Below are 24,806 nucleotides of genomic sequence, written 5' to 3'. Positions count from 1 at the left end.
GAAACCATTCGTGTTGCAGTCAAACCTCACGCAACAGAGACGGTCATCTCGAACAAAGAGTAAGGGGATGATGGCCGTTGTTGACCTTGGCAGTCATTCCAGATGACCTTCCAAGTTTCCATCCGCCGATTCACCCCACTTGCCTAAAGCGGACAAGGTGCGATTGCGGGCGACAACCTTGGAAGCGACGGGAGTCGGAAACGCTGCCAAGAGTAAAGGCAGGAAGGAACGAAGCGAACCTAGGTAAGGCAGCATCAGTCAGTGGCCAGTGGCGCCTTCCCAAAGCAGGCGGTATTCAGGCGGTGAGAGCCTGACGATGCGCACGGAGCATTATCACCAGCTCTTGGCAGCGCTGCCCCTCTGGTGTTGCGGGCAAGAAAAACTGCCCGGTTTGTTGTGCAATCCTGCATTGTGCATTGTGCATTATTGCATTGCACTATTCTATGCCTAGTGCATTATGCATCTCACTCCCTGTCCGCAGACAACAACAACAACAATTGCTGAATTGCCTCTCGCACAATTCTCCGATTGCTCCAAGGCTGCGACTCCTGCCCGTTGCTGGTGTGCTGCTTGCTGTTGTATCACCAACCACCCTTAGCCATTACCCCATCACTTTTGGCGGAGACCCATGGCTCGGTAAACGTGCTTCTTGCAGCATGCATCTCGCAGAAGCGCCCACCAAGCACCGTTCGCACGCGCTTATCACTTGGTTGTCGCTGTACGAAAATATCCGTGGGCTATGGAGCCAACAACACACTCCATGATACACCTCGTCGGTGTCGTCGATCTCGATGCTATGCGTCGTGCGATATGAGGCTACATGGATGGTCCATACGTACGGCGCCGTATCTGGCCGCGCTGCCATACTGGACACGTTCTAGGGCTCGCGCTAGTCATCATCGGCACTCCTGTACGACGTCGGCTTTGACATCTCATCTCCTTCATGGGCTCGATAGTTACCAGATATTTCTGGAACGTGCTCCTCTCGTGGCGCCCAATGTAGGTCCTGTCTCATACGATCCCCACATGTCGAATAGCAGACCCTGTATCCTCGACATGAGTTGGGCGCGTGATAGGCCGAATCTGTATCCTCTTGCAATACAACTATATGAATATCCGCTCTCTGTGACGATCGGCATTCCTCGTAAGGCTTCATGTCAGGCCTGTCTCCCTGTACTACACCACAAAACTTCAGGCAAGTACATCATCGAACAGCTCATCCACATACACTCAGACCATGCAACACACCCCAAACAGCATATCCCTCGCTCTCGGATCCCGCCGATCTACGCTCCCCGTACTTATTCTTACAAGGTTTCACCCCAGAAAATAAAGTCCACGACGTCAGAGAGGAAGAAAGACAGAAAGAAAGAAGGACCCACGATGACATCACATTATCACAGACCCCCTTACAAACATCCTTGCACCGCGACTTGACTCATTTAGTTTCATCTCACCTCATTCTTATTCCTTCCGTAACGAGACATATTCCACACAGCTTTATGTCCGTGTCCTCCAATTCGACAGACCTTGCATAGGACCGCATCCAGTCCATCCCCTAGAGTCTGACGTACATATACGTACATACATACGCATAGATATTGTGCACACACATATTTATATATTAGTCTATACATCTTTACATCTACATATTTATCTATACCGTAAGCAAGCCCATTTCTCAACATTCCACACTTACACCTAGCTGATTATATCCCCAAGACGAAACGTGATGTCGCTCGCTATCAAAAGACTCGAGCTAAGAGTTTCGGTTGTTTCGAGACGTTTACTTGTTTCCTCGCTACTGCAACGTGAACGTTGTGATGACTGCTTAATGTTTATGTCATAGGTAATAGTGTTTGGGGGAAAGGCGCTAGTATGGACGTAGATGGCGGAGGAGGGCGTGTGCGGGCATAATATGTTGTTCAGATTCGATTGGGATATGAGGCTTGTGTGGTATACACTACAAACTTCTATTCTATTAGGCTCTCTATACAGACCCGCTCGGTTCTAAAGTAATGCGCCATGTCACATGCACACGCACTCACTTCGCACAACTATGATACAGCACACGTTTCATATCCAAGCCCTATCCTCCTCCTCCATATCCAGATCCCTCACTCTCACCCCTCCGCCCATCACCGCTCTCGACATCACCAACCCGGATCCCAAGCCCACTCGCATCACCGGATGAACTTGCCCGTCTATAACCCTGACGCACCGTCAGATCCTGCAGTCCGCGCGCCCACCCGCCGCCGTCACCGCGGTAGTAGTCGCGGTCGCTTGGTGGACTCGCGGGGAGAAGCGCGTGTGGACTGCCTAATTCATCTGTACCCGTGCTTTCCCGCCGGGCACTATCGTCTTCGAAGACGGACGGGATATTGTCTGTCCAATGGCCGGTCGGGGGTGCGGTAGTGTCGGAAAATGCGGCGTTGTCTGGAGGGCTGTCGTGGGCGCTGGGATGGAGGCTTGAGATGGGGGTGTGGACGGGCGTTCGTGAGGTGCTGTGTGTGGGATAGGGGAGTCGGTGGAGGAGGCGCGGGGAAGGTGGATTGGATGCGTCGCTGTCGCGGTGGACATGGGTTGCGATGTGTGCGATGAAGGGCGTGCGAAGGGGTGATGTGGTGCGGGTGGAGACATCTGTTGAGGAGCGTGGACGCGCGAGGGTATGGGTGGAAGCATCGGGATTGGGCGGGCGGTAGGGTAGAAGAGATGCGTCGGAGGAGTAGCGAGGGCGGTTCTGCGTGTGCGTGGGAGTGTGAAGAGAGGAGTCAGACGAGGAGTTGCGGGTCATGGGTTGCGATACAGGCGGGGAGAGAGATGCCCAGGACACAGGAAGGCCGTTATGAGGAGTGATGGGGCGCTGAATGGGGGCGAGGTCGATAGATATAGATGGAAAATGGTGATTGGTGCCAGAGGGATGCGGGTCTGATATCAGAGGTTGGGTATAGGAAGGCGAGGATGATGGGGTCGGCTTTCCCCAAACACCATGCCTCGTCCAAAGGAGACTTTTCTGCCTCTTCCGCACGATGCCCACCCAACGGAAGAGCCCATGAATAGGATGCACGGTGGCGAGGAGGAAATAGCGAGACATGATACGAAACCAATATGTGTACCGCTTGTAAGTACGCATCTTCCTCAGCCCGTCCATGGCGTCGTTGTAGTCCTCAGTATGCAGCCAGCTCTGTTGCATCCATTCGACGGTGATGTAGAACATGGAGATGCCCATGGTGGCGGAAGCAAGGAGTGTGCCTGTACCCCAGTACCAGGCCACGTATTCGTTGTTTGTTGTATCCTGTTGCGTGAAGTCGAGGTAGCCACCGGCGCCACCCCAGGTGCTGGTCACACAGTGGCAGTTTCTGTAAGTGCCAAATGTTTGTGCCATGACTATGTATATGAGCCAGGAACAGTTGATAAGTTCCAGTGGTCGAAATATGAATAATTCACACCGTCGCTGGAGACTCATCGCTCTGTATTGCACTAAGAGTCGACGAATCAGTGCATCGGCTTTGTCTTGAGTATCTATCTTATTATTGAGTGGGAACAGTCCGACGGTAGCTCGAACCAGTCGGACGAACTGGTCCTCCGCATTCCGAAAGATGGCTGAAGTTCTTCGTTTGAGTACAGCCCATCGGTTGTGGGATTCCTCCTCCAGGTAGGCAAAAGTGGCAGTCGAATGGAGACGGCTAGATGTTCTCGCCATCCAGTTAGGAGGCACCATCTCAAGGTCCGATGCCATCCACCATACTATCATCTCTGCGACGATCAACACAAATGCCAGAGAGAAGAAGATGACATAACCTCCACTTCGGCCTGGGGATGTTAGCAGGTGTGACTCTATTTGGGGTAATACTGACATCCAAGACCGACGGTAGGGGTGAAGAATGAGATGGCAAATGCCCCAGCACATCCGCCCAAGACTATGATGATAGCACTAGTAATCTGCCAAAGCTCTCTGATATCAAACCATATCAAGCCCTCTTCTACTGACCCCAAGACCAAGTTTGTCCTGGCTTTCTTCTCATCGGCCAGCCAGTCTCTGCCGCGTTCGGCAACATAACAGTTCTCGATGTCAGACAAGATTGGATGTGCTGCTCCGTAGTGCCAACGCACGCGGGCCTGACCAGCGAACTCTGTGAAGAAGTTACCCATGAAGTCTGAATGATCCTTGATCTTATCGAGCCATTCCTTTAGTTGGTCAAATTCCGGCTGGTCTCGAAACGAGCTGATGAACAAGGAACGATGGAGGTCGTCTTGAATTGAGCTGCGAACGTGATCAATCAGCTCATTCAATTTCTTTCTGATCGACTCGGCCGCAATTGGGTTACGATCCGCGATGGTGCAAAGGATGAGCGTCGGAAACCATGCAAGGAGACAACCGAGGGCAAGATCATGGGCTGTTGAATTTTCGCCTAAGGCGTTGAAGGCAGACTGTATACTGAGTACGAATGCAAACACAAACCACATGGTAGATATGAATACTGTATCGAGTTAGTAGTGATCTATTCGACAGATCACGACAGGGTACAGCAGCAGGACAATGGTCTAGTCAGGACACCAACATTGCCCTCGTGTCAAAGCGTCACTAGACCAGTGTCCTAGTACTGACTGTAATGTTAAAGAAAATTATGTACCTGGTACAACGCCTCTTCTACGCATCTCGCGGAGTTCACGGGCTAGTCTTCTGCGTTTGGTCCGAAGAGTATCATGATCATTCACAAGCCGGAGGTCTTTGCTGAACAGAGCGATTCGCAAAAGACCTTCAGCTTCTTTCTGCAAAGCGGCTTGCGGCTTCATGCTATACTGGTTCATGACCACCAGGAGATAAAGAGAGTCGCGCATGCTACCAAAGTCGGTTTTCCGTGCAGGGTAGTCATCGTATTTGACGGCCATGTCTGCGATCAAGGCACATTTTGCGTTGACTTTGATGTTCCACAGGATATACGACAGACTGGCAATGGGAGATCCGACCCAGCGGTTGATAGCAAGACATGTCCGCTTGAAGGAGTTGCTTTCGAATGGTGCCTGGAGCAGAGTGCCTATGACAGGCAGGATCCATGTTGTAATAGTTGCCGAAGCGATGTCCCAGCTATAAGGATCGGAGTCATGGCCACAGACTGCAAGACATCCTTCAAGAGAGATCTGACTGGTCTCGTTGCGTCTGATGCCAACTACAGGACCGTGCCAGCCGTATTTCGCACGCAGTTCGGCGCCGTCTGTTGTGTTGGCCATGTATCGTTGGCCGCACTGATCGAATTTCATGGCGCCGAGAGAAGGGCCGGTACGCCAGAGCAGTGGTGCCGGGTGTTTGCATCAGTATGAAGCTGCATCGACTCAGCTATGGTTACATGGCAACATGAAGGTTCTGAGGCCAGTGAAATAGAAAGTGAGAGAGAAGGAGAAAGAGAGCAGAATAGGCAACATAGTGTGATTACGAGCTCTGCTTTCAGGTGGATGAAGCGAAGACGAGGAATGAGCCAATCCACGCGATGCATGGCTTGGGGGCGTTTTCTCAGATGGGCGGCTGTGGCTCTCGTATTCACTCGTCAAAAGTGGAGTAATATCGCCAGAGGTGATGTGACGGGCGAACGATGGGGAGAGAGGCATGTCGGCAGATGGATAATACGAGGATAGTCGAGACACTGCCATGTCGTACGATGGATGTATAGACGATGCTGGTGATGTTGATTGACGGAATCAGAGTGTGAGTTTTGGTTCACCGATGAGATGAAATGAAGGATGCAGTGAACGAGGCAAACAATTGTTTTTGTTTTCGTCACCGGTGACCGCGCATGCCTGTCATGGACGTCAGCGCCAGTCAGGTCTCATGTGTGCCTGCCTCGGTATCACATTTACCCGCATTTTCACCTCCAGAAGAAGAAGCGAGGCCGCTAATCACGGCCCGTCAACAGGGGGTGACAGCGGCTGCACGTCCCTTACCTTATGCCTGCAGTGTGATTGAGGAGACAACAACATCACGTCAACACTACTCACGTCCCAGATGCCTCTTGATACTCATGACCACAATTATCATGTCCCGTACCCAAGAGGCAGAAACACCAAAACTAATACTCATTTGCCCTTTTTACCGTAGTCTACTTTCGTGGCTCGTCTTCAAAATCAGGAATCTGCTTCTACCGCCCGTCTACCATGTATGAAGTGCACGACAATATCACTCCCACCCAGCTTCTCTAACAGCGTCGTCCGCGACTGTCCCAGACCAATCGAGTCTGTAAGAAGCGTAATCTCAGACACACATGCGTGCTCAGCCGTATCGCTAGACTCCATCGTCACGAGGGGCTTCGGCAGATTGCCATCCTGACGATACACAGAATCCACCTCCCATGAGGCCCCAAAAGCGACCGACGATGGAAGCGGCGCGAACCCCAATATTGCCGAGTAGAGCTTGGTGAATGCGTCGTATCTGTTCCTGGACACCGCAACCGTCAGCTCGCCCACGCCCAGAGCGCCACACGGATGCGTCGTCTTCGGTACGTCGTCGACCGGCACACGCAGCGCTCTGGGTGTGCGGTCGTGGCACCTGGGCAGAACGGTCAGACTGGCTGGCTGGCTCTATCTATCACTACAGCAGTACTCTCTAGGTTTGGACGCACCAGAACGGCACCTCGCCACGCTTGACACCATGTGGGAACGTCACGTCCCATTGCAGCTCTGCGCCATCAGGCCGCCGTCTGCCTCCTGCAACCGCATCGTCGTAGCCTGCGCCCAGGCCGCCGGGGTTTGCAGCTTCGATATGCTGGGCTACCGCATGCACGTCTTCGGGTGCAGACGAGGTCAACGCCCAGTCCACGATCCCGAACGGCTGCGTGCCCCACCAGTGGCCGTGCATGAGCGTCTGGTCGTCGTTGATGAAGGCGATAAGCTCAATGTAGCTGCCGTCTCGGAACACGATCAGTCGGTTCTCCGTCTTGTTGTCGGCGTGGCGGCCGCCGGGCGAGATTGTGAAGTTGCGAGTCAGCCATTCTGATGGGTGGGTGAGTTCGGAGTATGGTACTTTGATGATGATGTGGTCGATCTTTGGTGCCATTCTGCATTGTTGAGCGGATGGTATGGTAGTGAGTCGTAAGTGTTATGGCGCAACAGCTCTTAAGCGGGGCTGTCTGCCTCAGGTTCCACCAGCTGATTGGTTCTGAGACTCAATGTCGAGGCTCAATGTCTCTGTGACTGTCGCAATATTCCTTTGGCACAGACCAGAGCTGCTTGGACAGTGCTATGTGATAGATTACCAGTCGTATACCAACCTCATCCATCGTTGACGCAGGTACATCACACTTCGACGCTCCACTCTTCCATGACCACTTGTATCAGGCATCTCGATCACCAGCACCACACAGCGAAAGCACACATCGGTCTTTTTCGAGCAGTCTACATTAATTACCCAAGTAGTCCGTTCACCTTCTACTCTCCCATCTCATTATATCATATACCGAAAATTGGCATTCTCTCTGTCCGTCAAATCCTCAAAAGCATGCACCAGCTTCTCATCCTTCGCCTCTTTCACCCCCGCCGCAGCCAACTCATCCTTCTTCCGGTTCTGCCTCACTAGATGCGTCCGCAGCACTATGATCACAATCACTAACAACACATAACACCCCATATGCGTCGAAAACGCAATAAAGTATCTGGGTGCGTCCCAGGACAGAAACACTTGACTGCCGGCGGCATTGCCACCGGCCCAGCAGACGAAGTTGAAGGCTACGACAACCGTTTTCTTGGTTTGGCCGGCGACGTTGCGGGAGATGAGCGACATGGAGAGTGTTTGGGCGGCCCAGAAAGAGAGGACGATGTAGTAGGAGAAGAGCAGGCCGCCTTGGGTTGCCTTGGAGGTGTTAACAACCGTCATGAGGACTATCGTGCCGACGAAGGAACTAGCACATATGTGAGTGACTGTTCTATTTGTTGATGACGGACGTCAGGTGACTTACGGGATGACATAGAGCCCCATGATGAAGCAGGTCTGATTGAACCTCTTGACCAGCCACATTGAGCTCATAAGCACGATAATGATGTACGCACCCAATACCATCGCCAACAATTGTACCTGTAGCGTGGTGAAATTGAACCCCTTGATGATGATGTTCGCAAATGCACCCAGCCCACTAGTCGGCAGCGTTGTGCAAATAGCGATAAGACCATAACACCACGTTTGCACATCCGTCAGCGCCTCAATCACCTGTTCGCGTCTGTATGTCTTGTTCTGCAGACCAGTCTGGTTAGAGCGCACGCGCTCAACGAGCAAGTGTTTGTCGGCTTCGGAGAAGCATTTTGCGCGCATAGGACTGTCGGGCAGCCAAAAGAGCACAAATACGCCCCAGAACACGCTGAAGATACCGTAGCACAGGAATATCGCTTGCCAAGACTTGATCGCTTTATCGTTGCCGATGAGAGTGAAGCAGTATGCGAGCAGGCCGCCCACAATCTGTTGGGCGCCGTTCATCATGTACCTTCTTTCGTCAGCATGACATCCGACTGTGTAGATAGGGGGTTACATACCAGTAAGTGACGGTCTGAGCTTGCTCCTCACGCTTATACCACATGCTGCTCATGACCATGAAACTGGGCTGGCATACGGCTTCGAAGATACCGAGCAGCACACGCACGGCGACGAGGCCGGCGAAGTTGTGGGTGAGGGCGTGGAAGGCGAGCACAGTACCCCAGGCGATAATGTTGAAGCCGAGATATTTGGCAATGGGCACGTGCTGGATAATGCGGTTGGTTGGGTATTCGACAAAAAGGATGGCGATATAGATACATGTGGTCAGCCAGGGGTATTGCTGCCCGTGCAAATTGGCGTCTGTTTGGATGCCCATGATGGAGGCGAAGGATAGGGTGCCTTTATCAAGGGCCTGGAAGTTTGTTAGACACTGGACTTTGATGCAGTTCTGTGAGTAGTCTGACCTGGAGGAAGTACGTGAAGACCATAACTGGCAGCACACGCCTGTCAACCATCTTCTTCAACCGCATGTTTTCCTCGGGGCTGATCGCGATAGCAGTAGCGTCGGTATACTTCGCAAGCTCTTTGTCGATACGATTGTAATTTACGTGGTCTTTCTGCAGGTCGGTATCCCCAGACATGACCCTTTCAACCATATCGATATCCTGTTTGTCGTCTTCAGACGCCACAGGCGCAGTAGCGAGCTCCTTGTCGACTGCCATGATACTGAACTGAAGTGGAGATGATCCGGAAAGTCAGAGGACAGAAGGTGCAACAGATCAAGACCGGCGACCTATAGAACCCACAACAGTCAGCGATGTACCCACGATCTTATACAGACCGGCCATCCCAGCCAGGTTCGGCTCTAGGTTTTCCGGGGAAAGGCAAGGTCGCAAGCTGCACTTAATCAATTTCTCCGGGCAAAGCACGCGAGGTCAGCCACGATGAGGGCAACAGCCTGAGCGAGTAATGCAACGGACCAGTCGATAGCATGGATTAGACTGCAGCCCATGCGGGGATAGTTTCTGGGGCCCCGGAATTTGCCCCCAAAGTTCGTGGAGAAGTACTCGAGTCGGTTCGCATCTTGAGGTTCGGGGGGAGATGAACCGAGAGCTCAGCCGTCGCGTCAAAGCTCACGCGTGATGCTTGCTTGGAGTGTCCAACGAGGCTTGTGCGAGGAACTTTCGTGCTGCAGATATCTGTTTAACTGTGACTGCTCTCCCAACCGAGATTTGGGTCTCACCAGTTCGTTCCTTCTGACCGCAATCCAGATCCTTTAAAGACGCCTCCTGGTTGAAGTTGTACTACCCCGCGCCGCAATGCCCCTTCCCCAGCATGGCATCCATGAGGCCGATATACATGCGAAGATAGACCTGCTCACAGACAACCTCGTAAATATCCAGGACGAGTCGGGCAAATTCCTTCTCAAACTCCCAGACGGTCGAGTCATCGACACAAAAGGATGGAATGGCTGGGAATGGACGCATGGGATTGGCCTCTACGGCTTGTACCAATACTATCAATTAACAGGTTCGTCGAAGACTCTCAGCACCATCAAAGGATGGTTCGATGTTCAGCTGAAAGATGGGACGACAAAGAATATCAATACAATGGCTGTATTCCTCACACTTGCCTACCTGTACGAAGATACCAAAGACAGCACATATCTGCCATGGCTAGATTCTTGGGCCGAGTGGGCCATGTATGATCTTCCACGAACACCATATGGTGGCATGCAGCACATGACATATCTCGGGCCCAATACAAATGAACTCTGGGACGACACTCTCATGATGACTGTGGTGCCGCTCGCGAAAATCGGCAAGCTTCTGAAGAGACCGCACTACGTCGAAGAAGCCAAGCGACAATTCTTACTCCACGTACAATATCTCTTCGATACCTCTACTGGTCTCTGGTTCCATGGTTGGAAGTTCGACGAGACGACGAAAGGGGGCGTAGGCCATAACTTCGCCCGGGCGCGGTGGGCCAGAGGCAACAGCTGGATCACAATAGTCATCCCTGAGATTATCGATCTGCTTGACCTCACGCCAAACGATCCTATCCGCGTGCATCTTATTGACGTCCTCGAGGCACAGTGCCGAGCGCTGAAGCGACTGCAAAAGGACAATGGACTATGGCTGACGCTTCTTGATGAGCCTGAGGCTGAAGGGAGTTACGAAGAGTCATCGGCCACGGCTGGTTTCGCATACGGTATTCTGAAGGCGATTCGAAAGCGATACATAAGCCGCGCATATGAAGAGGTTGCTGTGAAGGCTATCAAGGCGGTGATGGGAAAGATCAATGCAGATGGAGAGCTGCTTGATACCAGCTTCGGCACCGGTATGGGACATGACCTCCAGCATTACAAGGATATTGCAAGGACCAGTATGCCGTACGGCCAAGCTATGGCGATGATGGCGCTTGGCGAATTCCTGAGGACATTTAGATAACATTAATCCAAAACTTACTATTGAGGAGATCTTGAGATGTGAGAGTAGCTATGAACCCAGGCAGCGCTCTCTCATTTCCACCAAGCACATGTTCAGTGTAGTGGACCCAGGGTATCTGCCTAACTGCGTGTAGCCAATCGTGTCAATCCAGAAGACTTGGTGTGATAGTTGCCATTGTATCAGCTGTGTTTACAGCCCCATGTCTCGATTTCTGGTGCCTACAAGATTCAATGACCTGATATAGGCATCACTCCTGCAGATGCTTTTTGCACACTCGGTATTGTGACCCCAGATGGTCCAGGCAGCAAGGCGTAGGCGGAGGTCGAGCGGTTATGGTGGTACTTATGCTAGCATCTTCTAGGGTCTTCACGAAGAATGAGGCGCATGGGTCCAACGGTTCGTTTGCGACCCACCAACTTCACATTTGCATCGAATACTGAGGCTTCCCAGTACGCAGATACAATCTTTAGAATCAAATTGTAGCTATAGAAAGCTCTAGTGTTGTAGTCGAAGGCCCAGGACCAATTATCTTTGCACATCATGTCAATTTTGTTGCTTCCCGTCGTTACTGTGGGTACCAAGCACATCACGTGAAGCACAAACAACATGCAGTTAGAGAGGTCCGTGCACAGATTTCTTCCTACGAGCTCGAGAAGATTCCATCTGCAGCTTCGGCCCAGAATTTAAGCTCCCCCAGCCTCCATTTCTATCTTTCTATAAAACTCTGAATCACTCTCGTATACTCTCTGCACCACAATTCTCCCCAACTTCAATCAAGCAGCGCTACACCTCCCGCTTGCACACTCATACCTACCTTCACTCACAATCTTCTCCACATTAGGTATGTGATGACAACTGCCTGCCTACTCAGAATGCAGCCTCGTCTGGTTCAACTATTTGCGCCGGCGGTGCTTGACTGTATGTCATATGCTAACATGTCAGCAGATACCCAATCCCTCTACACATTTCCTCCAATTCACTATGGCTGCCAACGGCGAGACCTTTGAGTTTCAGGCTGAGATTTCTCAGCTCCTGTCTCTCATTATCAACACCGTATATTCAAATAAGGAGATCTTCTTGAGAGAATTGATCTCCAACTCCTCTGATGCCCTTGACAAGATCCGTTATGAGGCTCTTTCAGACCCAAGCAAGCTCGACTCTGGAAAGGATCTCAGAATTGACATCATCCCAAACAAGGAGGCTAAGACACTGACCATCCAAGATACTGGTATCGGTTTCACCAAGGCTGTAAGTTTTTTAAGCTTATCCCACTACGCACCCGAACAGTGCTGACAACAGCAGGATCTCGTCAACAACCTCGGAACGATCGCCCGATCTGGCACCAAGCAGTTCATGGAGGCGCTGAGCGCTGGTGCCGATGTGTCTATGATTGGTCAATTCGGTGTCGGTTTCTACTCCGTCTACCTCGTTGCCGACAAGGTCACTGTCACCTCCAAGCACAACGATGACGACCAGTACGTCTGGGAGTCCAGTGCTGGTGGTACTTTCACCGTTCAGCCTGACACCGAAGGTGAGCCTCTTGGCCGCGGTACCAAGATGGTCCTCCACCTCAAAGACGAGCAACTCGACTACCTGAACGAGAGCAAGATTAAGGAGGTTGTCAAGAAGCACTCCGAGTTCATTTCATACCCCATCTACCTGCACGTCCTCAAGGAGACTGAGAAAGAGGTCCCCGATGAGGATGCCGAAGAAGTCGAAGAAGAGGGTGACGAGAAAAAGCCCAAGGTCGAGGAAGTCGACGATGATGAGGAAGACAAGAAGAAGAAGACCAAGAAGGTCAAGGAGAGCAAGATTGAGGAGGAGGAACTCAACAAGACGAAGCCAATCTGGACTCGTAACCCAACTGATATCACAACCGAGGAGTATGCCTCCTTCTACAAATCGCTATCAAATGACTGGGAAGATCACCTTGGTGTCAAGCACTTCTCCGTTGAAGGTCAGCTCGAGTTCCGCGCGATCCTCTTCGTCCCCAAGCGTGCACCTTTCGACCTGTTCGAGACCAAGAAGACCAAGAACAACATCAAGCTCTACGTGCGCCGTGTCTTCATCACTGATGACGCTACCGACCTGATTCCTGAGTGGCTCAGTTTCGTAAAGGGTGTCGTCGACTCTGAAGATCTTCCCCTCAACCTGTCGCGTGAGACTCTGCAACAAAACAAGATCATGAAGGTCATTCGCAAGAACCTTGTCAAGAAGACCCTCGAACTCTTCAACGAGATTGCTGAGGACCGTGAGCAGTTCGACAAGTTCTACACTGCATTCTCCAAGAACATTAAGCTCGGTATCCACGAGGACTCGCAGAACCGCAACCAGCTTGCCAAGCTGCTCCGTTTCAACTCGACCAAGTCTGTTGACGAGCTCACCTCTCTCTCCGACTACGTCACCCGCATGCCCGAACACCAAAAGCAAATGTACTACATCACCGGCGAGTCGCTCAAGGCTGTGCAGAAGTCTCCCTTCCTTGACTCCCTCAAGGACAAGGGTTTCGAGGTCTTGTTCCTCGTCGACCCCATTGACGAGTATGCCATGACTCAACTCAAGGAATTCGAGGGCAAGAAGCTCGTTGACATCACCAAGGACTTTGAGCTTGAGGAGACTGACGATGAGAAGAAGAAGCGTGAGGAGGAAGAGAAGGAATTCGAGCCTCTCGCCAAGTCACTGAAGAACGTCCTCGGCGACAAGGTCGAGAAGGTCGTTGTCAGCCACATGCTGACTGGCTCTCCCTGTGCCATCCGTACTGGTCAGTTCGGTTGGTCGGCTAACATGGAGCGCATCATGAAGGCCCAGGCTCTTCGTGACACTTCCATGAGCAGCTACATGAGTTCGAAGAAGACTTTCGAGATCTCGCCCAAGAGCCCCATCATCAAGGAGCTTAAGCGCAAGGTCGAGGCTGATGGCGAGGAAGACCGCACCGTCAAATCCATCACCCAGCTCCTCTTTGAGACCTCGCTCCTTGTCTCCGGCTTCACCATTGATGAGCCAGTTCAGTTCTCCGAGCGTATCCACAAGCTCGTCTCCCTTGGCTTGAACGTCGATGAGGAGGTTGAGACTGCCGAGGAGAAGACGGATGACGCCGCTCCAGCGGAGGCTGCTGGTGAGAGCGCTATGGAGGAGGTCGACTAGATGCCACGCATTGTTCTTCGTTCCGGATAAACAAAATTTGGCGGGTTTAATGGGCACTGGCGTCTTTCTGTGGTGATGATCAAATCTCATGTCACGTCTTTTCTTTGAGCCAAGGCATTCCCTGGAGCCTCGATTAGCTATCGCTGTTTGTGGCTTTAGTTGGTGGTATGGCTAGCATACAACACGGGCACAGGCTTGTGTAGAGGAGGAACTCATGATAGCATGTCTGACTGTAGCATACGAGCCTTCTAATGAAAGAATTCTACTTCAACCTTGATGTTGTAACTTGCGTACCATACTTGTTTGCACTCTCTTAGAAAGCCGCATGACTTTTATTTTAGACATGAAGTTACGCTCACCTCGCACCCTTTGGCTGTATAGGATCACATAAAAGCAACGGGAACCGTGATTGATGAACTCCCTGGCTGGCTTTGGGTTGAGCACGCAACGGCTCATTTGATCGACATGGGCATACCTCGCCGTGTACTCGTGCTTGGGACATCTACTTCAACACACACCCGAACTGTGCTACCCCATTGTCAAACATTCCTACAATCAATTCAGCTCTGCAATCAAGAAGCCATAGCATCCCCGTAGCCCCAGACCAAAGTCCACAACATACCATCAACGAAAGAAAAAAAAACCACCGCCATCCATCCATCCATCCATCCCTATCAACTAGCACACTCACTCACTCACTCGCTCACTCACTCACTCGCTCACCCACCCAAGCGTTGTCGCCCGTGTTATTGCACTTTACAGTCAGTCCACGAACACATGAACACACCAAAACATAGCATAAAAATAAACCCCCAAAAACACAGAGATAATCACACGCGCGAGGAAGACTCAGCATTCTGCCCTTTCATGTAATGGGGTATTCCGCGCTTTTTTGAACATGTCTGTGCTGTGTGGCGGAGTGTGAAGGCGCGAGATTGTTCTGTTGCTTTGGAAGGAGGGGGTGGAGGGATGGATTTGGGTGGATGTGGTGGTGGTGGTGGTGGTGTTGAGGACCTGGTTGCTGGTCTCGGGGGAGTGTGATGAAAGATGGGAGGCTGAAGGAAGGAGGGGGAAAGAGGGCTGGGACGTGTATGTATGTATGGATGTATGTGTGTATGAATTGGTGAATGGGTAAATGGGTGAATGGGGTGGATGGATGTAATGGATTGACATCTAAGCTATTATATCGACATGAAAAACGGGACATGTTTGTTGTACTGTCCACGCAGATACATATGCAGACGAGACAGACTGGAGAGTAAGACGGACTTCGTTTCGATGCATTGCTTAGGCACGTGTTTGACTGACACGAATGTATCACGCTGTACATACATACGTGCATACATACATACATACATACATACATACATCCATCCATCCATCCATCCATACACCTGCTAGAAATCCCATTCGTTCTGTCTCCTGAGGAGTAAAGGCAGCGTTGCTGTGTATGGATGTGGGGATATACATATACATATATAACATCTCCCTCCATCTCCCAACCACAGATATCTTGTCCTCAGGGGAGGATAGACAAGTAGGTCAGACATACCAACCCCAGGCCAAGGGGAGGAAGCAGGTGCTTGTTTTGATATAAGCTTGCTTGGCGGGTTTAAGATTATGCTAGGTTACGGATTGGGCTGTGCTGGGTTGTGAGTGATATGCTGGGTTGGGCTGGGCTGGGCTTTGCTTTGCTTTGCTATGCTATGCTAGGGAGTGAAGGAAAAGGGCAAGGCCGTATATCGAATGAGATGAGACAGAGTGATTGGAAATCAAAGACTTGTGGTGGTGGTTGTGGTGGAGCATGACGTGCTAGTCAGTCACTTAGCCAGCTAGTACTGATCTATTGCTCCATCGGAGAAGGCAAGAGGTTTTGTCATGGAATGGGATCATGGTATCATACAAGTGCGAGTGTGAGTGCGAAGTAGAAGGTTGTAGTGCGTCATCAATACTGTTATTACTAAGTACTACTCCGTCGACAACAGGATGATAGGTCACAAATAGAAGATCTCGAGGAAGAGGGACAAGGGGATGGGGGATTGGGTAAAGAGAAAGAGAAAGTGGAAAAGAGTCGGAACAGTGTCCCGATATGGGATTGATCGATTGGAACAGGACTGGATAGGATAGCATCTGATATGAATGGATCTAGTATGGATGGACGGATCTGATATTGCGCCTTCCAACACACGCCCGCCTCACATCGACAGTACTTCACTATCCTCTCCGCAAGGAGTGAGTGAGTGATTAACAGATAGATCCCTCACTTCATTTACCAAGCTACAAGAGCTGAGCTGAGTAGAGCAGAGCAGAGTTGAGAAGTAAGTCCATGGCGCAGTGCCACGACGCTGTTACCAAGTACAGCCTCAGCCATAACAATGCATGCGCATCCCTTGCTCGAGCGGACTGACGGCGTGGGCGGCACACATCCACATCCGCATCCACACACATATCAAGACACACATCTGAGACATACTCACATCATGTACAAGTAAGGCATACGCTGCCGATATAGATGAGACTAGTGTTGCGGTGGTCTGCCACATTTACGGTGGACGTAGATGTGGTTGCGGACACCTGCGCTCTACTCAAAGGAAAAGCAAAGGGGGGGACATGATCTGAGACGGATTCGCATAGATGCCGATCGAACACGAGTGATTGTGTAGTGATTACATGAGATTTTGCACCGGTGTATAGGGCCTGGCGGTCTTGTTCTTGCAAAGGCAGGCTCTTGCGTAAGACCGACAGAAGCATAGCGCCGATGAATGCATCTGCAGACGTCCTGTTTGCGAGTATGGGATGCCGTCTGTATCATGTAGCTTGGAGGAGCTGGGAGATTACACTGCATTGTCAGTATACAGTGCTGTCGAGGAGAGCTCTTACCCCGCGCTCTGGTTGATAGAGAGATGGATGCTAAACGACGGATTACCTATTTCTTTCTCGCATCCCGAAGGAGTGGATAATCATCACACAGTCAACAACTTGTGGTTATCGCAACATATCCGGCACCGTCGTACGTTCGCGTGGGATAAAATATGTCCGAGAGCCTATCACGACTCTCCAACAGTATGAAGCCCAGTAGCCGTCATATCCGGCGCATGTCTAGTATCTGGCGGATGACCAAGGAGGCAACTAGAGGAGCGGGACGTACTGGCGTCCAAGGGAAATCCGAGCGAAGTGCTAAAACTGCCAAATATAGTTTAAATTCTTACGTGACTGACACAGTCTACTCTTCCTCTTACAGCGGTATCCACGTGCTGCTGTGTGTGTGATGATGATGAGGTGAGATTGGTCAACGTTGAGTCCGACAGTCCATCATTGGACGAGACAACATCGGAGAGAGGTGAGCGTAACGAATCAGCAATAGGGTCTGAAGACTTTTTTTGTAAGATCAGCTGTTGCGATCAGCAAACGGCAGACGTCCAGCTGCCGTGCGACGTCTTGACTGTGCATAAACGAAGAGCTTGACCATGACAAGCTTGTCGATGGATGCTCGCGTCCCCGCACTTTTGCGACCCCACACGCGATACACGCGCCATACACGAGGGTTCTTTTGTGCAGGACGTGATGCAGGCAGCCGCACGTAGTCGCTGACACCGTCTTTTTCTGCATGGATCTATCTAATGGTGAATGTATCAAAGCACAGAAGCACAGACGATGGCGCCATGAGACTCGCGTAGAAAAGCACAAAGAATTGCATCTACCTTTGGCCTTTGGCCTGCGGGCAATTCCGTGACGGGTCGCTGTCGAGGCTGAACGTAACACAAGAGTGGCTGTTGTTGGCGGTGGAGCTGAATATGCACCATCACGAGCACCGAGGTACGTTTGTTGGCATTGATCCTGGTCTCCTCGCAAGGCAGATGGCCGAGTGCCCCCATGAGTGAAGTAAGGTGGCGGTTTGAAGGAATGTAGCGGTGACGGCAAAGGGAGTCTGACAGAAATAGAATGGTTTTGACGATGACAGAGACGGATTGTTGAATTAAGAACGGACAGTAGAAAGCGCTGTGTCAGGTTACAGGTCATGTGTATGCGCAAAACGGAGCATTGGTACAGCGACAGGGACAGACCTTCCTCGCACAAACCGTTAAGACAAGCGACATTTCTGACAAGGAACTGCCAAGTATGAATAGAGTGAGGTCCTAGCACTGTAGTGTTCATGTATGTGCCGCGACTAACGTGGTAATTAATTAGTAGTAAGGGCGATAAAGCAGTATGCATCGCACTGCACAGTTTCACTAAATCCTGTGGACCAGTGCGATAAAGCTGCATGACATGGCAATGACTTGGAATGGATCCATCTATCGCGTCGAGCTCGGCCGGACTGGGTGCAGATATGGCAGAGTCTGCTGTGGCTCTGGCCTATGGGCTATGGCGCGAATTCTTCTCTCGTCCTTTCATTATCGAAATGGAGAGGACAAGACAGGCCCTTGACAGTGAATCGAACCGATGACCCGAGGAGTCAGGTAATTAGTAAGTAGGTGTGGTAGGTGGCCGAAGTCGCAGTGGACGCCACTCGGCACTCAAAGCTAGTCGACACACTTTCTCCATCATGATCAGGGCGATGCGAAGATGGCGCGACACAATTGCGATGCGGTTTCGAGCTATTTAGAGCTCACCAAGTAGTGCATTCTCAGTCAAAATTCTTCAGTTGTGAGCCGAATGATTTCATGCATCATGTGCAGCTGTGCGCATTATAAGCCAGAGGATCAGGGTCTGTGTTGTATCCCTGGGTACGTACCCACGGCGCCACCCCTTGCCCAGAGCGGGATTGCGATTGGGCTGTTGAATTCCGACAAATGAAGGTGTATGAGTGGTTGCTCACCAAGTTCCAAGTCCACTATCCCGATGGCAGACCCCACGCAGTAGAATCCACATTTTAGATCGTTTCACAGACGATACCGGATAGTCTCAGGATGCGGGATTTCTTTGTATGGCCGCCTCTGCAATCCGTCGACGACTCTACTCTATCTACGACGAGCGCACGCTTAGAAATCTCAGCCTGGCCGTGGCTCTGAGTCCATGGCTGGACGGAAGGCTGTGTAGGAGGCCCGGCTGGACGCTTGCAGGCGCGCCGACGAAAGTCATGGTGGAGACGTCCGATATCGTCAGCAGCCTGACGGTGCCATGAGAGTGTGTCAGTGTCTGGAGGTGCAGTCAGCATACTTGCAGCGGTCAGAAGAAGGTAACAGCGGAACGTGAAGCACGATATGGATAAGTCAATGGCGAGCAAAAAGGTACCCGCTGTAACAGTGGTGGGTATGGCTAAAGATGTAAAAGATCAGCACATGTACAGATGTGACGTGGTAGGTCGAGGTAGGGTGCCGGTGACGACGATGACGAGAATGACGGAAATGACGATGAAGATGGGTATCAGGAGGGGCCGAAGTGACATGGCTGCCGGCGCCGGTGGTTGGTGGTTAGTGGTTGGTGGTAGTATCGTGGTAGTGGTGGTGGTGATGATGGAGCTGGAAAGAGATTGGTGGTGAAAGCAAGGGAAGATTATTCATTACAGTACGAATTACTATTATTACGGCAGACCACGTTGCCTGAAATGGAACGGCGGCGCATCTGCCGGCCAAAGTCGACCTGTGCATGCGAGACGACCGACAACAAGCTGCAGGTGGGCAGGCGGACGGGCGCGGGCGCGGGCGCGGGGGGGCAGTACTGTAACTTGGGCAGTCAAATAAGGGCAGATTGACAGAAAGACAACAGCCCAGACCCGCTAAGAAGCCGCTAAGAAGGCCCCAAGAAGACCAAGCGACGGCCAGCCTGACTGCCCACTGCCTGCCCAGCGCGTTGCCCAGCTCTGCCTATGTGTATCTAATTAATACCTACAGTAGCCCCGCCGCCCACTCTGGCCAGCCGCCAGCCATACAACTACTGCGACTGACTACCTACCAACATACGCAAATTTACCGACAACCAGGCTTTTCCATGCAGCTGCTTGCATCCACTTCTTCATTTCTGCTCTAATCTGGTAATTAATTACAGTAACGACGGTCATCCTGTATTATATCATTACTCTAATTATACACAGCCAGCTCTTGCTCGTACGAACAGATGAGAAGTGGACAACTGCTCCTCTGGCCTAATCAACCCAGACATTGTTATATACTATTTACTACCTGCATATGATGAAGAGCCTGATGCCGGTGTGTGGTGTGTGGTGTGCGGTGTGCGGTGTGCGGCGTGCGACGATGGGCCGATGGCGATGCATTCAATGCAGGGCAGGGCAGCGCAGGGCAAAGACAGTCCCACCGCCACCAGCATGAAAAAAAGCCTGCAAACTGGCCCGTCAACTCTCGAAGGGTTCCCTACAGGCTGTTACAGTAACAGCCTAATTCCTGTAATTACCTACCTAACTCTAACCCTCGACAGGGAGATGGCCGGCGCTAAATTCGATGGGTAGAGAGTAATGTCTTTGCTGCAGCGGCCGTAATATCAGTTGCAGCGCTGTTTCCGCACGTAATTCGTAATGAGTAATTTCGACCTTTTCCCATTATTACTATTATTACTCTTCTTATGATCTCGCTCGCTTGCTCTCTTAAGAAGCTTCCAGGGTGAAAAGAATTTACCAGTCAGCAAGCAACCCTCCGGCTGGCTCCCGATCATACACCGCTAATCCACTTCCGCAAGGCCCATCCGATCCCACTCTCCCTCTCTGCCTGTTTTTTTTTTCCCTTTCACCTCCACCTCCGCCCAAATCACCTCTTCATTCGCCTTTTCCCCTCCTCTAATACTTCTCGACAACTCCTCCTCCTTCTCATCCATTGCAACACACCACTCCAACACTCCAACACTCCAACTGACGACGCGTCACGCTGTAGCCGCAACGCTACATTCGTCCGTGCGAACTCCTACCTTCAAACCATCCCACGCCGCCCTAGAACAACACCTCCTCACTTCCTACGGCCACCGCAGCAATCTGCATTGCCACTCTGCGCACACAACACTACTACTGACCTCTCAAACCCGTCCATCTCTCTCTCTAACGTCCATCATAATTCCCTCCAGGGCCAATCCCAGGTCCTTGGCTGTCACTTCCTCTTTTGTTCCGTTGGCGCTGCCTTTACTTCTTCTAACACTCGTCCTGCGAACTTCTTTGTCTTCTCCCACTTAACCATGCGGATATTATAACCCTTACACAACGTCCTGTGGGCGCCGACCGTTCGCCACCATCCATATATACACACACACAGACCCTCGTCTCTGCTGTGCATACACTACACCGAAACACTATCTGTTGCAGCGCATACTTGTTCATCTCTGTTCCCCCGCAAATCAACCTAGCTCTATCTGCTCGCTATATCAACTCCTTCTCGCCATATTCGACCTCACTTCCGTTGTCATACCATTTGGACTGCCTTAACCGTCAATCATAGTATTGATCACATCCATTGCTCTGCAATGGACCAGACCAGTGGTCAGTTGAATGTTGCTGTTGATACAGTATGTGTTTCCTGTGGAGAAATCGCCACAGAGGTCGACGAACCTCCTGATCATCCCCCTCAGCGGACTCCCGGTCCAGTCTCAAGCCTTGCTGCCGAGACGGACAAGTTCACTAAAACAAGGCCCACGAGCTCCCGGAGACAGGAATCCTTATTGACTCAGGCACTTCACGTTTCCGAGCCCGAGACCCATTCTGAAGAGGATCCATGTCTTCAATCTCCCAAAGACTATTCCAGCGCTGATTTGACCAGCGATTGTGGTTTTACTAGCTGCGGAACAAGGAACAGCTCGCCCAGTCCTCCTTGTCCACCGTCTATGTTTAACATACTCCCTGTCTTCAGCAAACTCGATTTTAACCCATCTCAAGTCAAGATCCAGACTGATGACGATCATGTCGTTCCCCAGGGTCAGGCCATGCCCGAGAGTACTCTGGAGGCCAATCTTGGGCGAAAACGGTGCATCACCTTTGCGTGTGGGCGCAAGGCGTCGCCAACTCCTACTCCTACCCCTCGCGTACAGACTCCTCCAAAGATGGAGCAGACTGCACCAGTCAAGCGAGGCTGCACTATCCGCTTCGCATGTCCATCCAAAGTCTTGGCAGAGCAGCCGATGCACCTGCAAGAGAAGAAGCCGAAAATTAGCAGAGCCGCTAGTCCTGCTCCTTCCTTATTGAAACAACGCGAGTCCATCCCAGCTTCGCCTCGCCAACATCGAGACTCGGACTCCACCGTTCGCAACGATAGCCCTAAGAGTGTTCGCAAAGTTGCCTCTACCAACCACAAGCGAACGTTGAGTGGCAACTCAGATCTTGGACGTAGCGAGGCCACCCGCTTCCATGCCTTTGCCAGTGGCAAAGAAGAAGACGACGATTGGACCAAGGAGGCGACATGCCATCGCAGCCGGCTGACTGTGTCTGACACGCTGAAGATTGAAAACTGTTTGCGGAAACTGGGAGAAGAAGCTGAAGAGGAAGCACTGCAAGAGGAACAGGATGTCGATGAGGAGGATGAAAATGAGGATGATGACGATGACGATGAATTTGGCGGGGCAGGTGCCAACGATATGGACGAAGATTCCGATGACGGCTTTCATACCGACAACGAGGCAGGATTTGCCAGCTCGGACGACGAGAGTGATGCTGGCTCTGATTACGACTGGTGGGCTCCCGGACCTGGCGCTGGCTTGTCGACTGCAGCAACCTCTACGGACCATCTTGAGCACATCCGCCCCCTTGGCCGTCGTAGCTTCTCTGACTCTTCTGTTGGCTCGCCCGACAGTGAAGTCGCGTTCTTGACGCACCACAAGAGTTCACCGAATCGTCTTAGACGTAGGAAGCGGAATGCCATCAATATCAACGTTGAGCCAACACCAGAGTTACCGGACAGTACTGACTTTGTCTGTGGTACGCTGGACGAGGATCGCCCGTTGGAGGATGCTTATGCCTCCGCAATCGAGCGTCGCCGAGCTGCAAAGCATCGTACTACTCCCCAGGACATTGATCCCTCTTTTCCAACATCAGACCCTGAGCTCGATGACGACGAGGAAGAAACAAGAACAGGCTCTGTATCCGACCAGCACATGCTCATGCATGGCGCTTTCGATTCCATGGATGAAGACGAGCCGCGCACTGCCCGCCCAAGCAAGAAGGCTACCACTCCAGTCCGCATGCGTTCGCCACCACCGGCAGCCATGCGCCGAACCCGCTCACCCGCTCCGATCCGTCGTGCACATACTGGCACACCTCCAAAACGAATGCGCTCGCCTGCTCTAAGGCCACCTCGCCGCGCATCCCTGATTCATTCTCCACCTGCTGTTCGCGTCTCCAACCTCCACTTCGTCGGCATGGCAGAGCGACCGTCTATGCAGATTGCCGCTTCTCTTCCTCGCGCTCCAGTCATGAACCCCCTTTCTCCTTTGGATTACGACGATGACGAGTCCAACGACCTCCCAAGCCGCGGTGCCATCGACATCAAGGCCGGTCTAGAGCAGAAACGTCAACGTCGTCTTCAGAAACTTTATCAAAAGCATTGCCGCAAGCAGGCCAAGGAAGGTGAAAAGAAGCCTTCCCCTGGCAAGGGCTGCGAGCGCATGCGCGAGATCGGCCTCGAGATGGCAGCATACAACAAGAGCAAGCGTGCCCCGATTAACGCAGCTCCCGCCACGAAGGATCCATTGATGATCTCCGTCTAAGAACATGACACTACATGCAGTCTTTCCATTCCGCTTGTATCGCCTTTCACACAAACCATTATGGGATGATAGTAACGGCTTCGAGATACCCCTTGCATGATGACTCACGAACTATTTCATCAATCCTATATCTCACGCGTGCATTTTTGCGGCATTGGCATACATAATTCTGCGATATTTCACCTTTTTTTTCTTTCTCACCGCTTTTTTTTCTTTTGTTATTCACGGCATGTCTACTATCTCTATCCATCGTTCTCTCACTTGAGAGCTTTCATCATGTTGTATAGATACCGATACCCCGGAGTCGCCGTGTGCATACATGAAATTGATGCATGCGAGCAGACCGGGTTGATTGAGGGGAGAAGGGAAATTGGCTGCAGCATCGCGCCTCCTGGGTGGTGGTGGTGGTGGTGGTGGTGGTGGTGTAGGAGTAGGAGTAGCATATGCGCCCCCCGGTAGCTATGGCAAATACAAAAACACCAACTAAGTTTGTCTGTCTGATGAAACAACATCAAGACTCGTTCCCCATTCTTGCATGCGGCCAAATAGGGTAAACACGGTGTGACCTCGTCTGAATACGGCTGATACGACGCGGACAACAACATTGGACCTTTCTTCCAAGCCCTGTTAATTACCCTGGTTCGCTCTAATGCGCGTAATTTGCTTGGTGTCGTCGTATGACCGACATACATACATACTTGCATACTTGCATACATGCATACACATATACTCTACATGCACCTTTGTACATATATATCCTGATAGATAACTCACTAGATGGGCTAGATGGGCTAGATGGAGATTGTGTATGTGTGTTAGTTAGAATGTTAATTAGTACTATAGTAAGTAGTACGCTGGACTTCTTCTTCCGCGCTGTTCCGGATACCGCTGGTTATCTGGTTATCTAGTTAACTGGCTGGCTGGCTGGGTCCTTTTGCTTTCGTATTGTTTTACGAAGTTGGGTGGTAGTGCTATGTGTTTATATTAGAGTAGGATGTAGAGTTGTGTTATAGTGCACTTGGACGTGGAGGATTGATTGATTGTTATTCATTATTATTCATTGTTGTTCATTGTTGTTCATTGTTGTTCATTGTTGTTCATTGTTGTTCATTGTTGTTCAT

General features: G+C 51.4%; 8 protein-coding genes across 8 annotated transcripts; 4 read left to right on the top strand and 4 right to left on the bottom strand.

Annotated features, from left to right (window-relative positions):
• Positions 1-1,780: 1,780 nt before the first annotated feature.
• On the bottom strand, positions 1,781-5,737 carry EJ05DRAFT_539505 (uncharacterized protein). Its single transcript, XM_033749525.1, has 3 exons — positions 4,635-5,737; positions 3,858-4,481; positions 1,781-3,813 (listed from the first exon to the last, which is right to left on the bottom strand). Exons 1-3 carry the CDS (start codon positions 5,260-5,262, stop codon positions 2,090-2,092), a joined length of 2,976 nt encoding a protein of 991 aa, XP_033599029.1. The 5' UTR covers positions 5,263-5,737; the 3' UTR covers positions 1,781-2,089.
• Positions 5,738-5,945: 208 nt separating this feature from the next.
• On the bottom strand, positions 5,946-7,068 carry EJ05DRAFT_477697 (uncharacterized protein). Its single transcript, XM_033744294.1, has 2 exons — positions 6,615-7,068; positions 5,946-6,541 (listed from the first exon to the last, which is right to left on the bottom strand). The coding sequence occupies exons 1-2, from the start codon at positions 7,046-7,048 to the stop codon at positions 6,121-6,123; spliced, it is 855 nt and encodes a 284-aa protein (XP_033599028.1). The 5' UTR covers positions 7,049-7,068; the 3' UTR covers positions 5,946-6,120.
• Positions 7,069-7,435: 367 nt separating this feature from the next.
• Positions 7,436-9,177, bottom strand: EJ05DRAFT_441036 (MFS transporter; the record flags this gene model as incomplete). Its single annotated transcript, XM_033741963.1, has 4 exons — positions 7,436-7,889; positions 7,947-8,465; positions 8,515-8,867; positions 8,920-9,177. 4 exons carry the CDS (start codon positions 9,175-9,177, stop codon positions 7,436-7,438), a joined length of 1,584 nt encoding a protein of 527 aa, XP_033599027.1.
• A 299-nt stretch (positions 9,178-9,476) lies between these two features.
• On the top strand, positions 9,477-11,265 carry EJ05DRAFT_69248 (glycosyl hydrolase). The gene has a single exon (XM_033749889.1). It carries the CDS (start codon positions 9,775-9,777, stop codon positions 10,903-10,905), a length of 1,131 nt encoding a protein of 376 aa, XP_033599026.1. The 5' UTR covers positions 9,477-9,774; the 3' UTR covers positions 10,906-11,265.
• Positions 11,266-11,886: 621 nt separating this feature from the next.
• Positions 11,887-14,519, top strand: EJ05DRAFT_518022 (HSP90-domain-containing protein; the record flags this gene model as incomplete). The annotated part of the gene is made up of 2 exons (XM_033748691.1): positions 11,887-12,153; positions 12,208-14,519. The coding sequence occupies 2 exons, from the start codon at positions 11,887-11,889 to the stop codon at positions 14,047-14,049; spliced, it is 2,109 nt and encodes a 702-aa protein (XP_033599025.1). The 3' UTR covers positions 14,050-14,519.
• A 4,568-nt stretch (positions 14,520-19,087) lies between these two features.
• On the top strand, positions 19,088-19,595 carry EJ05DRAFT_68309 (uncharacterized protein). The gene has a single exon (XM_033749883.1). It carries the CDS (start codon positions 19,254-19,256, stop codon positions 19,530-19,532), a length of 279 nt encoding a protein of 92 aa, XP_033599024.1. The 5' UTR covers positions 19,088-19,253; the 3' UTR covers positions 19,533-19,595.
• Positions 19,596-21,360: 1,765 nt separating this feature from the next.
• EJ05DRAFT_68239 (uncharacterized protein) lies at positions 21,361-23,822 on the top strand. Its single transcript, XM_033749881.1, has one exon. It carries the CDS (start codon positions 21,454-21,456, stop codon positions 23,683-23,685), a length of 2,232 nt encoding a protein of 743 aa, XP_033599023.1. The 5' UTR covers positions 21,361-21,453; the 3' UTR covers positions 23,686-23,822.
• EJ05DRAFT_68248 (uncharacterized protein) lies at positions 23,815-24,705 on the bottom strand. The gene has a single exon (XM_033749882.1). It carries the CDS (start codon positions 24,399-24,401, stop codon positions 23,943-23,945), a length of 459 nt encoding a protein of 152 aa, XP_033599022.1. The 5' UTR covers positions 24,402-24,705; the 3' UTR covers positions 23,815-23,942.
• Positions 24,706-24,806: the final 101 nt, after the last annotated feature.

Source organism: Pseudovirgaria hyperparasitica (assembly GCF_010093815.1).
Source record: "Pseudovirgaria hyperparasitica strain CBS 121739 unplaced genomic scaffold EJ05scaffold_11, whole genome shotgun sequence".
Classification (NCBI taxonomy): domain Eukaryota; kingdom Fungi; phylum Ascomycota; class Dothideomycetes; order Acrospermales; family Acrospermaceae; genus Pseudovirgaria; species Pseudovirgaria hyperparasitica.
Note: the sequence above shows the minus strand (reverse complement) of the source record. Positions and strands in the feature narration are given on the sequence as shown.